The sequence below is a fragment of the Opisthorchis viverrini genome (assembly GCF_000715545.1).
Source record: "Opisthorchis viverrini unplaced genomic scaffold opera_v5_66, whole genome shotgun sequence".
Lineage (NCBI taxonomy): Eukaryota > Metazoa > Platyhelminthes > Trematoda > Opisthorchiida > Opisthorchiidae > Opisthorchis > Opisthorchis viverrini.
Window position 1 is genome coordinate 97,765 of NW_008751723.1, and position 15,572 is coordinate 113,336.

A 15,572-nucleotide genomic window follows, 5' to 3' on the forward strand; every position below is an offset into this window, starting at 1 on the left:
AGCGCGCGCTGCTCTTTCAAACATCCTCCTGACCGTTCTTGTGGATATGAATGCCGCTTCTGACTCTGCCGTCATCCTAATGGTAGAGTGACGGAAGTCATGTCTAGGAACAATGGCCATATAGGCCTGTCATCTGACGTGTTTACTGTCGAAGTAGTTTCTTCTACGTGCACATGGAGCCACACTGGCCTTGGCTCCGACTCCAATGACTCGTTCCTCGCGCATCTGTACTATACTCCAATCGGTCTGGATCAGAAGACTTTTAGTGGACAAATCATACACCTAGACCATCTGGACTATTTAAGCAGACATCATTGATTTGGATAACCCACAAGTAATCTCAGTCTACTCAAATTCTGTTGAGATGACATAATACTTATAATAGTGACCAGCTGGTTGAAAAGAACTGCGGAAAACTGAAGAGATGTATTTATTCGTTTGCCCATGGAGTGTGACACCCGAAAGACTTGAGCAAACTTGGAAGTAGAAATACATGAAACAACCCTACATGAAGCTTTGACAATCGCTGAGCCAGTCTTGAATCAAACCGTAGAATGGCGAAGCCCTAACTCTCCAACTCTGATAAACCTGGCAAAGACGGGCGCTGCTGCCGTACTCACTTGGTACTTCAAAATTTCCCGGAGCAGATCACGTGCCTGATGTTGTCGATACTCGTTAACAAGATGATGCATATTGATAAATAACACTGCCAAGTTGTCCAGGCGTTCCGTGCGCTTGGTTGAACTGGGGTCCCGTGTTATAATGTCCAGCAGATCCAGATAGTTTGCTAGGATGGAAAAGTTGATCTTTCGCAGTTCCCGTTTGCGATTGTAGGTCTGTGAGAATGAATATAAGGGCAAAGCGGAATGTTAGTTGTAGAGAAAATGGTGACGGTTCAAGTGACGATTGGGAATAAATCTTCGGTGTACATTACACCTTAGTAGAACACGCTACTGCAAGCGTTACACTGAGTCGCCTTTAGTATTAAACTTACTTAGTAGTAGAAGAAATGATGACGGGGAGTTAGTATGTCGCAGGTTAAAAACCAGATACACCATAGGTTATTCCAGTTGGTCAGCTGTTCTTACCTATTAGTGTCCACGCCTGTCAGCGGTACAGCATAACCCAACGTACATGCTCATCCTAGAGGAAATAACTATATGAACACTAAAACGCAGACCAAAAACCTAACGTTTGCTTAGTTATCTGTTCAAATGAGGGGAATAGCATAAATATTTAGCAAGACAATTAAGTGGCAGTCTGAGATTAGTTACTGGTTACTACTTCTGAATACAATAAGACAATCTACAGGATAAACACCAAATGATTCCCGTCAAAGCAATCTATCAGATTGAATCGGGGGGAGGGTGACGGGTGGGTGAAACAATGATCTAAACACAATCCATTGAGCTACGTGCTTGCTCTGTCATTTCGTCACATAGTCTAACATGAAGGTCGAACGATGGAACATCGAATGAGGATTTTGGACTTCAGCGTTCACTACAACTTCAGTGTGTGGTTGGAGGGTGGAGGATAAGTAGCAGCGCTGATCACAGGTGTTTGCAACGGGAGGAATGAGGAGTGAAGGAATGAAAATTGACTGAGTTTGAATCGGTCAGTCAGCTTCTGTTGGTTAAAGTTGCTGCCAGGACCACAGATAGCCACTTGAAAAGTAAAGTGGCAGCTGATCTTAAACGACCCTGGGGGCCTTCTGTTGGTCACATAAGCGGATTAAAAGGAAAGGAGAACCGAAGACACTGGTCGTGGGCAGACGGTCAAGTACAAACTAGGGACTATGAGAGGCTGGAACAACAGAGCAGCGAAGAATGGTTCAGAGTCGAGTGGTTCCAGGGAAAGAAGTCTGGGGGGCAACGGAGAATGANGATCTTAAACGACCCTGGGGGCCTTCTGTTGGTCACATAAGCGGATTAAAAGGAAAGGAGAACCGAAGACACTGGTCGTGGGCAGACGGTCAAGTACAAACTAGGGACTATGAGAGGCTGGAACAACAGAGCAGCGAAGAATGGTTCAGAGTCGAGTGGTTCCAGGGAAAGAGTTCTGTGTGGCAACGGAGAATGAATGCGATGACTGGAAACAAACAAGTGTGTTGGACCGGTAAATAAGTGGGAGGTGGAAATAAAGAAGCGACGTGGGAAGAACATACAACGTAACAATGGCGATACAATGAACTACGTACCGACGATTTGGGAAAAGGGTGGGGGTTACCGACTGGCAATGAGATGCAAAGGCTAAGTACTGAGAGAAGATACCCTATTCCACACGCAACAAGAGTTCCACGACAGGAACAGAGGAGCACATCAGAAACCCACATTCAAAAAAAAAACAACCACGACATCGACATAGGACGACCAAACGGATAGTTGCAAAATTATAAATTAAGGGGCAAACAAGTAGAAGCCTACTAAGCGGAATGGGAATCGATGACAGCGAGGTTAGACGGGGAGCAGATAGAACAGAACAGGATTTGTAGGGATTTTAAAAGCTTCAGTGACGCTTCCTACTGCCGGCTGCAATGTTCAAAAGGTGCCAGTCGAAAGCATTTAGTGTTGCAAACTGATGCACGTGACAGTACAGAAGTGTGACAGAATGACCAATCATGAGAAGGGACCACAGCCGACCACTGTAGCGACCTGTCCAACCATTAACAAATCCGACAAGTGTAATGACTGACAGACTGGTGGGGGCATCAACTCGAACTGGGCATGAGATGAACCACGTGAGGCTACGAGCTGGGGAAACAATCACATCGCGAAAAACATTCACATGCAAACTAGTTTAACGGCAGACTCAACTGAATCCCAGATTATTCCCTCGCTTATAATATTCTTCAATTGAATATGGTGCAGAAAGACCACTTCATACTTCATTTGAGGCAGCATCACAGCACATTGTCTGGACGGAACAAACTACACAAAGGTTGCTGAAAAGCTTTCCACAAAACCACAGTCGACTTCGCCCTTTGCGCCTATCAGGTGGGCACAGTCCCCGTGTTTCACTCATCCTCACATTCCACTTGAACTCAAATCAGGCGGAATTCGTGAAATACACTTATTTTCAAACTAATTTGGTCTTAAAAGGGGCTCAAATGAATCCCAGCTGAATCTACCGCTTACGATAGTCGTCAGCTGGATGTGCTGCATTTTGTGTTCCATGTAAACTGTCTCTCCAGTTTGTTCAATGTAGTATTTGCTACATTCGTTGAAATTTATCTGCTAAATGACACTGTTCTGCTTTGACTTTATCCTTAGGCCTTGAAATCAATTTCCTCAGGGTGACACTTAAACTGCGCATCACAGAGATCGTATGTGGTTGTAGAAATCTTGTTAGTTCTTGACGTAGAGGGAGGCACTGTTTCAACCGGAATGTTGATCAGTTACGTGTAGCGTGGTTAGTTCGGGTTGCCCAAGTAAACGAAGACTGTACATCATTACTCGAAGAACTGTCACATACATCAATTACGCAAAATATCTCAACTGTACCAGGTGGTACGGAAAATGCGAGATGAACGTGACAAAGTATCGAGATTTAGATCCGCAACTAACGTTTAAAAAGAAGAAACAAGGCTAAATGATCATAATTTCTAAAAGTGGCGTTGTTCTATTAATCGCGTACACAATTTCCTTCGAATTTGCCCAACATAGAACCTGTTGCAGTTGGTGCAGTTGAAATGGTATATCACGTCGCTCCTCTTGATTTTATCAGTATTGTTGTCTGGTCCTAAGATCAGTTTCCGTAAGGTAGCACTCGGTTCGTAAGCTACGAGGATTCATTTTTGATCTAATACGCTTGCTTTGAGTTCAGATATGTTCAGATACACAGTCTTGGTGTCTGTTCTTACTGTTATTGACATCTAGGTATCTTCTGGGAAATTCTTTTCATAAAATCGCCTGGGTATCCATTGTTCTGGAATCCACTGAATAGCTGATTTCCTTCTTTCTTCTTCAGTGCTGTGAACCTTCGATATTTCGAATATCGTGCCAAGTGAAACGTGAGGCAGCCTTTGAGCAGCAAATTCAGTTTAAGAATATCATAAGCGGAAGATTTGGCTAAGTCTCCCATTGAAACCAAATAAGTTTGACATTTTTGCGTATTCTGTCCGATATGGGAACACAAGACTGAGGTAAGCTTCGGGACTGCATCTACCTGATGAACCCGAAAAAGGGGCGAAGCCAGTCCTGGCCTGTGGAAGATGTTTCAGCAACCTTATGTTTATGTGGGGTTCTTTCGAAAGCCTTCCTCCTTTGAGGTGAACTGAACAGCTAGTCACATTTGATTCACACACCTTGGGGACTGAACTAGAGTTCTCTGCTTTTAGTGGGAGCCGACGGACAAATGTTCGATATACCTGCCTGGCCTCGGAGGTACAACAATGCCATCATCTGGTGTTTCGGGCGTGTGGTCAGCAATCATTCTGAGCAATGCATGGGAATGACAAGCAGGCAATGTCTTTCGAAACGTGACTCAAAATAATATGCCAGTAAGGTAGTGACACACACAAACAGTCATGATGCCAGGGATGCCTTGGTACTAAAGGTCGATAACAGCGGAAATTAGCGACCATGTGTCATGTGCAGCATGGTACAGCATGTGGAAGCGAGGACAGACCTTCCTTTTTCGATCTGAGTATAATTCACTTCCGCGCGCGAAACGTGTGCATTGCCGTTTCTCACTGTCAGTCGGAGAACTGGTGCAGTAATACATCATCAATACCATTCTGCAATGCAGCAGCAGCAATCATTATCGACAATGTTTAGCCGTGTTGAGTCAGAAGATATGAAATTAAGATTTGCCCAATGTCATCAAAGGCTTTGTGACGCTGGGTCGTTAGTTCGTTAACCAAAAGTGCATTTGGCGGGCCTATGAGTTCCGGGATCTGTGGTAGTAGTTAGTTAAACCCAAAGAGGATTGCAGGGAAGCCCTGTCCGTGAGGAATGGCATTGACTTAATGACTTTCAGCGAAATACACTCAGTTGCGTACCAATTTGGTTTTACCGGAAGTCTCACCTGGAACCAAGCAAAATCTCTCGTTTGCGACTTTCTTACGAATGTGCTGCGCCAGGCCGCCACTACGATTATGTAAATGCGATCATTATATTTTGTGTCCGTAAAATATTCTTTTTACAACAGATTTTGGGAAGCGCGTCTAAAATAAGAGTTTCAGAGAAAACCAAATTATTATTTTGGCCCTACACCGAATACAGTGCAGAGAATGCTTCTAAAGTTCCATTTTCTACTTTTATCCTATCATTCGGCTTAGGAGATTCAGATTTTCAAAATATTACTGAAAAAAGCTGTCTGCTGAATTTACCGTTGGTATCGATCCGATACAGACAAAATTCATGAGATGGTGAGATGTACCAGGTAGTTAGAGCACGAATTTACTGTCCGGAAGGTTCGTGGTTCGAACCCGACCTCTGCCTCTCGACTTCTGTCTAGGCTTGGGTAACCTGGCGGTATCCCAGCCTTCGTGCCTTCTTCGTGTGGCATGGCAGCTAGGCACCGGAAGGGTGCTACAGCTGAATGATTTATATTTTGTTATTTAAATCCATATAGACATGTTGGGAAGTGTGCAACGCCGATTAGACCGCTTCACAGATCCAAACGATAACTGCGACTGAACTTTATCAATACACGTGTGATGCCTTAGCTACGAGTGGGGAAAGTGGAAAACGCAACGAGTTAATCAAATGACCGAATGTACTTTCTAGCTGCGACATTTTAATACAACCAAATTAACTACGTATGACTGAATGAGCGAGATACCGGATGCCCTGACTATCTATTGTGTGACAAATTCTGTACAGGGACTGTTTTCGGGCTTACTATTATTTCACTAGCGGATGAGAATGCAGCGGTAGCTTCCAACAACCAACTTAACCTAAGACACTCAAGACAACATCGTGGTACAGTCCAATCTGAAGCTGATAAGAGAAGCTGGTACACACCTTTATAAACAATTGATAATTGTAAGCTAAGATGAATTCTTTATCAATATGTGTAAACGAAACAACGTAATATGCCTAGACAAATACGCTCTCATGCTAACGTGAAACGGCATGGCTAGATAGCGCAGTACCCTATCAAACGATGAAGAGAAATGATTGTTGTTAACAATTCACCCGAGAGTTAGGCAGGGTTTCCAAAACACAACCAGGTAGTCTAACCTACACGATGCACAACTGGACAGATACGGTGACCAGTTGAAAACAAGTCGGTCGAAAGAACCAAATTATTGACCCACCTCTAGACCTAAGATCATCGCTGTTACCATGTCATATAAAAAGTGTACAAAGCAAACAATCCTGCACTGAAACCTATGGAAGGAACTTACCTGGGGATAGACCCGACGCACTCCTTGAGATTCCAACGAACGAAGAATGGCATCATCCAAATTGTAAAGGTTACCAAACATGCGATAGACATTGGTGCCCGGTGGAGTAGGTGGCCGGACTGGCGATTCAGAAGACGGTGAATGGTGTTTAGTGACTAGTTGCCACGGTGGAGAAGGGAACAGACTGACATGAGCAGAATCACTCGGTTTATTTTTATCTCCACACGACATGATAAACAAGTCTAAAGCTTCGTATTGAGCTCTCGAGCCCTCTTTTCTAAACACAGTTTGAGACGCTGAAATTCCTGATCACACACGAGCTTTCGGACGTCCTCTTGAAGAGCAACACACTTGGCATACAGTGAAGCCTCGGGTACACAACGTGATAAGAGGATAGGATACTTGAGTAATCGTCGCTTATTCTCACTTCCGAGCATAAGTTCGGTTCCCAAATATTTTAAACTGTCGGTTAGGAAGTTTGCAACAGGGGATATAGTGTCTATTGGTTGCACTGCAGGATTCCAAGTCCAACTGTTGAGCGCTTAACTGAAACACAGTGAAGAAAAACCTGAGGATTAGTTACCAAAGTTAACGGAATTCCAGGGCTATTTGACGTAGAATTTCAACGCCATTCGAAATGATGCAGAACTGTATACCTCCAGATGCGCCCCAATGTCGTAGGTAAGAGGATGACCTACTAAGCAGGATAAGTGGTGGTGATGCCACTAAAACTAAATGGTTCCCCGGAAAAAAGGTGTATATACCCAATGACGGCATCTTGACAAGGCCTATGTGGTTGGCTTACAAAATCAACGACTCTAGGCGTGTAGGGACCCACCCAGTTGTGTTGGACTTTTCAAAAAAGTGATCATTGTCGTTTGTGGGATAGCGCATTTCACTAGGCTGCCAACGGCTTCTCAAGGAACCGTCCGGGTGGCGTACAAAACATCTTTTACTTCGGACCTCGACAGTAAAACTGGATCAAGCAGTCTTACCACACATAGGGGGCGAGATGGCCCAAGTAGCTAGAGCGCAGATTTACTGGTTGGAAGGTTCGTGGTTCGAACCCGACCTCTGCCTCTCGACTTCCCCTGTCTAGGCTTGGGCAACCTGGCGGTATCCCAGCCCTCGTGCAACCTTTGGGTGGCATGGCAGTTAGGCACCGAGAGGGTGCCAAAGCAGAACGACCACCCATCGGTAAATTCGACTGTGGACTACGCATCATCCAAAAACATGAGATATTTCAGTGGTGGACTGCGAAATCCATTACCCTATTGGCCGTGTTATTCAACCAAAAGCTCCGGGTTGCAACTTCCCTAAGAAACCCCATATATCAGGCCGGGCAGTCTGGAGTTACTCTGGCCGTAGGTAATTTATGGATTACTGTTGTGCCTGCTCTAGGCAGGTTTGCAAAATACTCGCTTATACGCTGGATGCAAAGTGACGCACAACAAGCAACTTCTGAGTTTTGTTGGTTGCAACAACAACTCCATTCCGCCTTATACTCCCTCCACCGCCTCAACCCCCATTTCCACATGAGCACAAACACTCACATCCATCTATCATCATCTTCGGTTGTACAGTGGTTATAGCTCCCAGTTTTATTCACCAACGATTTAGGGTGGTAGGAGCAGACAGCTACTCATTGGAGACAGTAGTTGGTATAATTGATGAGTAAATACAAGAGCATCAGTGGGCTTTTGATTGGGGAGACAGGGAGAGAAAGCTACGGATTGAAGGCAACAGCTTGGATGAATGAGCGCCATCGACAACACCACCGGATCCTATATGACAACGTTTCTTGATAAAAAAAAATCGTTCAGCTGTAACAACCTTTCGGCGCCTAACTGCCATGCCACGCATAGGAGGCACGAGGGCTGAGATACTGTCAGGTTGCCCAAGCCCAGACAGAGGAAGTCGAGAGGCGGAGGTCGGATTCGAACCACGGACCTTCTGGCCAGTAAATTCGCGCTCTAACCACTTCGGCCATCTCGCCCCCCAACAACGTTTCTAAACAATGGTGTCCCGCCTAGGGGTCCCAGCGAGACAGCAATGGCCAGCGAAGCTGAGTTCGCTTTTAATGGCTTTAATACATCGCTGTCAAGTGGTTGTGCGATCTCCCCAGGCTCATTCTCACTATTCGCTTGGTTGTGCAAAAAGGACCGCTCGTGGAAGGTCAACTGGCATAAGGAGCACGTGGCTAAGCCAGCGCAACCGTTGGCGAGTTATTTCTTTCAAGAACTTTACACTTCGCAAATGTGAAGCACATGCCGAACCGTCAAGCAGAGCTACTTAGCTTACTGTGCAATTAGCATTACGATGGCTTCAGACCCAAGAGGTGCTCTACCGTCTGCTTATTCTATATCTTCGGGCAAATATCCCACCGGCATTAGAGACTTGGAATTAGTGTTCCATAAGCATATCAGTGACGAAGCTGAAAAGAAAGGGTAAAAGAGGACAGACAACCATCCCCGACACTATTTGATCTAGTGAACTCAGAAGAGAGTTGCCCGTAGACCCTTCGCGAGATTCGGCGCACAGCGCCCTAAAAAGGGTCAAAATTTTATGGGGAACACGTTTGCTCCATAGACAGTCATGGTAGCTGACAGTTCAGAGTCAAAAACAGCTTCCAACTCAAGGTAGGGCGCCATTGTTGGTTGGTGGAAGTAGTGTCGCTGTCCCAGAATATGGGAGAGGGTGAAAAAGCGATCGGAACCCAGCTTGGTTTTCACCGGTCTCCCTCTCCTTGCGTTCAGTAAGCCTTCGAAGGATAAGACCAAAGAGCACATTTGATGCCGAGCTACCATGTTGATGTCATAGTGATTTTCGCACAGCAACTGCGTACCCTTTTTGAAGACAGGTGAAATAATCGACGAACCCCACCATGTAGGCACTTTCTCTTCACTTCATCTCGCACCAATGAGCTTTATTAGATGGATCATCAGGAAATATTCGTTTTCTTTGGAGAGCTGAATACAGACCGTCAGAAACTGGTGCCTTATCACGTTTTAGTACGGATAGTTCGTATGTTATTTCTTCTGACGGTCGACTAAGGTTCATATTCCATTGACCCGTATGCACGGTTTCCATAGGCTGTGTTGTAGGAGACCACCTAAGCTATTCTGCGGAGCGCTTAGCTCATCTTTCCAGTTGGAGTTTCTGCTAGTGAATTAATGCCGTTAGGGAGAAACTGGGCACACTTCAGTGACCCGATGAGCTATACTGAGGGGGTGTCCCCGCAACACTCACAGTCCCTCATATCAGGTTGGTCAATGGTTGGAGGTCTGACGAACACAGTCTCCTGGCCCTCCAGGTTGGAGGTTGTTCCGTAGAAATGGTAATGCATTTGCATTCCCCGCCAAACACCGCTGCCTTGCGGTTAGGTTTTTGAGCCCAAGGATTTGGTTGAGGATCCTAATCGTCCTCCTGTTTAGGTGTGGTCTCCCTGACAATATCACAGCCCACGTGAAACCACGATACCTACGTCTGACAATACCATCAGGCCGCATCATCTGTCGCGTGGAGCCATCAGCCTCATCGCCTTACTCGCTGCATACAGCAGGACGGGAAAGCGAAAACAGGATACCCCTGACACCTCCCCTCCTTCTTTTTGACATACTTTTCCCGCCCACTCCGCACCCCACTAATAACTCCCTCCTTGTAGACCCAGGACTTGGGACTGATGACTGCGTTCGTCCTACATCGGTTTTGCGTGCAATATCTGCTCGTCATATGGCGCCGAAATTCAAGGATATCTCGAGATCCATTTTCAAGCCTGTTCGCCCAATCTACCTGGTTGCCTTCAGTGCCTGCACTCTGAAGTAAGCAGGACAACAAGCTACTCTTGCTCTCACACTGGACTCGCTTGGCAATGATGTGTGCTGGGTCTCAGAAACGAGAATTCAAGATGCAAACACAGTGATTGAATTAACCGCTCCATCGGTTTCCACTCGCTTCCAGCTACGAACCTCTAGTGATTCCCAGGCTGCTGCGGCGGGATGTGCAGGGTTTGGTAACGTCCTAAATCACCGGAAGTATTCTTGCTTGACTGGATACATGTTGATAGTCACTTCCCTGTGGTTCATCTGGCAACGTCTGTGAAGTTGTCTTACAAGCGAGAAGTTGATCGATGTCCGTTTATCGTGCCTGGTTACGGCCCAACTGACTGTAGCTTCGACACCATCGAGACAGGTTTTACGACGCCCTGGATGACCTACCGCGGTGAGCTAATAGCTCAGATATCACGGTGGTTCGTGGAGTTATACATATACAACTGGGCGCGCTTAGCGTACCTGAGACTCAATTAGGAGATCGACATGGATTGAACTCGGCACATAGGGACAATGGTGAACGGTTGCTTCAGCTGTGTGCTGATGGCGGGCCATTTTTATGCAGTAGTAACTTCGGAAATAGACGAAGTCATTTTGGAACACATTTGTGGATTTTGACCACGCGTTCGTCCGGAGTTGCTTCTCCCAGGGCCGCGTAAGGCGCAGACAAATATCTCGGTAACTAAGAGACTGACAGATCCGGATGTCAGACGAACTTATCAGAATCGCCTTTTAGAGTCTCTTCCAAATGCCCCACCATCAGATGTGAACTCATAATAGGAGGAGATTACCACCTATTTTTGCATAGTGCTGGAAATTTCGCCTGTGGCACGGCACCACCAGGTGCATTCAAGCATTGAATGTCAGAATGAACGGTGGCACTGCTCAAATTCGGAGTTTCGAACATAACTTGATGGGGCAAATTATCAGACTTCAAGGAAGGGTGAGCGTGCTAGCCGACAGTGAAGTCTGGTGGACACAAAAGGCCAAAAAAAGTGGAAGAGACCCAGAAGGCCGGTAAGGCCCGAAGGTTATTTCAGTTGATCCGTGCGACCGGCCCCCGGAAACCACCTGTGAGTGAAACCATCAAGGATCGGAAAGTAGTAACCAAGTTGAGTAAATAAGAACGCTTCGACCGGTGGGTCAAATACTTCGAACAGTCGTCGCGGCCACCAGCTGCCACTCATCTGGATTCCACAGTTGACGTAGAACCCTGGACGGTGAACGTGAAACCCTCCGAGGTGTATGACTACATGTGTTCTCTCAAGCACCACCGAGCTTCTGGTCCGGATGACCTCCCACCCACATTGTTAAAACATGGGAGTGAAGTCTTCAGTCAACGCTTTTCCGAACTGTTTGCCTGAATTCGGGTAAAAGACTGCCCGAGACGACTGGGGAGAGTTGGTGATAATGTCCACTTTCAAAAATTAGGCCCGTAGTGAGTGTGGTAACCACAAGGTGATCAGCTTAACCCCGGTTTCAACGAGGCCGTTGGTATCAATGGGGTTTTATCGCCTGGTGAAACAATGATTCGAGAGCACGAGGAGGGATTTTGGTCTAGTAGGAGTTGCGTTGACCAAACCTTCACACTACGTCAGGTGTTAGAAAAACACCATACATCAGACGACCCACGATTTTAGTATTTCTCAATTTTCAAGGCGTATTCGACTCGACTGACCAGTCTTCTTTTTGACACGTTTGCTGTTATGACTTGCTGAACAGGCGTGCAACTCTGTATCGGTCCTTGGCTTCCTGCTCTGCCAACTAAGGCATATCAAAAGGCGCAGAAGCTCCAGACAGCCCCGTTATGGTGATAAAGGAACACAATTACGACTGAATTTATGGGGTGATCGCAGAATACTCAACAATGTTGCGCTGGAATCCCCGTGAGAAGCGCTGAGCTCGAATGCTCGACCCAGATTGTTTGGCATTCTGACCAATCAGGGCATGCCGCCATTTGGTACGTAGCCCCACGTGACAAACCCTTCCAGTTGACGTGCTGCTGGGCTATAATGAGCGACTGGCCTCTGGGCACCTCCCTCTTAAGAAGGCCGTTTGACCGACCGGGGCTTTGAACTCAACTGTGATAACTCATGGAGGTGCTGTCGCAGGTCGGTCCGTCTCTGGGGCTGTGAAATGCCGATCTGGGATCTGGTACCCTCCAATTCGGAGGTACGTCACGGCTGTCTAGTATCCCATGAGACCTGGTTCCATTACGGAGCGGCAGTCTGTTGTGTGAAATTTGCCCCCTAACCTGGCCATGCTTATGCACTTATTTGTGCCTCGTGCTTGACATCTTTGACCCTGCGTGCACCGTGGAGAACATTCCCCTTATCCTCTAATCAATATCTGTCCCCTGTGTGACTGTTGTGAATCCACTCGGCCGACTCCCTTTCTTGGTTTTCCGCATCCGGAACGATCCACATGAACTTGAGACTGTAAACTGAAGGATTCGGGTAGCGGGTAAAATTTCGCAGGATGCTAGCAGGATTCACTAAAGTTGACTGAATGCGAGCTACTGGCACCGGACCCCACCGGACACGCCGCTGTATCGCGTACGCTCTTTCTGGTCTCCGGGCTGAATGCGACTGCGGCAGTCGCAAACTCGTCAGGGTGGGTGCTCTTATAAACGTGTTGCAAACATATGCAGTTATTTCGACGCAAGTGGCAAGAGTTGTAGCTCATCAATCTAATAGAGGACCAGGAGATCAGGGCTTGTACATTTCGTGAGGTAGCAAGTACGATTGAATTGAATTCCCTTGAACGTTAGATAACAGCTCAGCTTCCCGGACAGTTTGAGGCTCCCACCAGATGCATTACGAACAATGCACTTCGTGTGTTCCTCTGGTGGCTTTCCGACCGATTTCCAGGTTTGTTTTAAAATCAGGGTGAGGTCAGAACCTGTGTCAAGTTTGAGGGTGACCGGTGTGCGGTTGATACACACTGTGACGAATTTATTTCGACCGGGTGATTTCATGTAGGGGTCATGACCAGTGCCTGCGTCCATTTGTCTGGTCGGTGTTTGTGTAAGCTTCTGACTTTGTCTCTGCGGCCTTCTTCTTTGTGACGCTTTCGACTGCAATGGCTGCACCTGTGGTTTCAATAAGGAGAACGACAGGAATATTACCAGTCTTCACAAAACCAACAGGGTGTGGGCGGCTTTCTTGGAGTTCGTTTAGAAATTGATTTCCTTTTGGAAGTTACTTTGGATACCACATCAGGCTGAGAATTTGGAATGTCCAATCGCTGCAGCATTAGCCTTGAGCATATTAAGATGCTGGCATTCTGGAGCATCAACTCTGGATCCTGTTCAATTTGATTTAGCAGCCGTATCCGAATATCTGCTTCATGTGGCAATTGAAATACAGCCACGAAGATGAATACTTGAGCTGCTCCTTGGTCATGGAGCTGAGCTGAAAGCGCTCGCATTCTCTGCTGACCACACCAGCACAAGTGATGAACTATTTAATATCCATTTTGGTAATTTTGAGGCGCTGATAATGAATGTTGAACAAATAACTTTGAGCAACGACTATTTAAGCCAGGATTTTGACGGTATCTGTAAAGCCAAGGACACGAGGAAGTTTGGGGAGCATTAAATTTGTGAACCGAGTATGAGTCACCAAACACACGGAGGGAGAAGTGTGAAATGTTTGAGCTTCTGTTGAGGAGGATTACTACGTTTGGGTTCTGCATGCGTCGTTTGTGACAGCGTGCACCAATTTCAAGAAGGTACACGGTTACAGTGGACACTACATTTTCGAAAATTTGACAGAGAACGGATTTTGAATGCCCCACGTGAAAAAAAACTAGTGAGTCTTATCAATATGTGCGGTTTAAGAACAGACCTCATCTAACCCATCCTTCCTAGGTGAAAGGGAGCATCGTTGCTTCTAAGAATATGGACATGCTGATTCTCTGGAGGAGGCACCTTACTGCCGCTACACTCTCATTGCAGGTGGGACCACAGCTCTGACGAAGAACCATCTCCCTACTGCTTCCCTCTTGCCCTTCCGGCACGGTTTCATCCTGTGGAACAAAGGTTCAGTCAATGTAACCTGCAAGATCATCCCAGCAATCTACAATGACAGTGATACCGCATGAGTTCCCGGTCGAAATTTTCAAAGCTAGTGTTCCCAAAACAAGACACCCAATTCTTCAAAATGTATTGATGACATTTTTGCGAACATCATGCGCTATATTCACTCACAATTTCAGGCTACGAAACTGTGTGGGATGTTCTCGAAACGCTTTCCTGCCACCACGAGTGTTGAGCAATTAGGTTCACTGCTTTTGTTTAGTTTCCGTACTGACGATATACAAATAAACACCGATGTGCTTTGCAAACATCGGTATTCAGGTCCCTCCTTGTGTGAAATTTGCGGACTTGGTGCACGCAAATGAAATAACTCTCGTTTTTTTGAAAAGCGTTGAAAGGGTGATATCACTTGAAAATAGGCCGAAGCCTTTCAGTTTTACCACATATACTTTGCGCCGGGAGTTGTTTGTTCCAGACTATCTCGCATATGGACTGTAACAACTGACCGCTAGCTGCAGCAGCGTCGACGGTATCTTTAACCTCCGTTTTGTGCGGTATGACCTAAAAACGGAGCCTAAGCTGTGATATAGGTTCCCTTGAAATAGGACTTATTGGACGAATGGCTGACCATCTATTCGGTGGCAGTTCACCCGGGATAGAAAGGATTAAGAATCGTGAAGTAACATGAAGTAACACGGTGGTCAAGACATGCATGTCTGTGCTAACCACAATCAGGGATCCCACACATTTGCAGGGATGGGTCATTTTCACCTTAGGGCCGCAGATCCTGAGCAACTTTCATTAACGGACCATCTAAAGAGACTGACCGGCATGAATCTGCCAATCATCCAGCCATGGCGGGAGGAAGGTGATCCCACAGTTTAGCCGGCAGGAATAAGAAAACAGGCCCGTGCCAGACACCCACGCAAAGTGCAAGAAAATAGAGATCAGCTAGGTCCGTTAGATCCACAAAACCAGGAAGTCATCTCGATAAGAATCGCGGCCAGCCATCACCATAAATTATCTAATCGCATTCAAGCTCGAAGTACACATTTGGACATCTTGATCATAAAAGTGTACCATAAAAACCATCATGGCCATGTACACAACCGGATACTTCCTCTGAGCAAAAGTTTCTTCGTTTTAGTTCAGTTCATTTGGCCTTAACCTCGAACTAGTAGTGTGTCATGCCTCATCGTTCTAGCTGTTTGCTTTCCACATTCCATGATTATTATCACTTAATAAGCATGTTTCTCTGGTTTCGCATTCCACCCATTGTGTTGTTGGCCACCACGTTAAGATTACAGCGGTGTGATGAGGCCTCAGCTGGTTTGCGTCACACAAGTTGGGA

General features: G+C 46.3%; 1 protein-coding gene across 1 annotated transcript in view; it reads right to left on the reverse strand.

Moving 5' to 3' along the window:
- The window catches only part of T265_04180 (hypothetical protein), a gene marked incomplete at both ends in the record, with an annotated part of 12,270 nt that extends 5,361 nt beyond the window's left edge, over nt 1-6,909 (reverse strand). Inside the window, 2 exons of the mRNA XM_009168862.1 lie at nt 621-836; nt 6,353-6,909. Of these exons, the coding sequence (XP_009167126.1) occupies nt 621-836; nt 6,353-6,583 (447 nt within the window). The remainder of the gene's footprint in view (nt 1-620; nt 837-6,352) is intronic.
- Between the last annotated feature and the right edge of the window lie 8,663 nt (nt 6,910-15,572).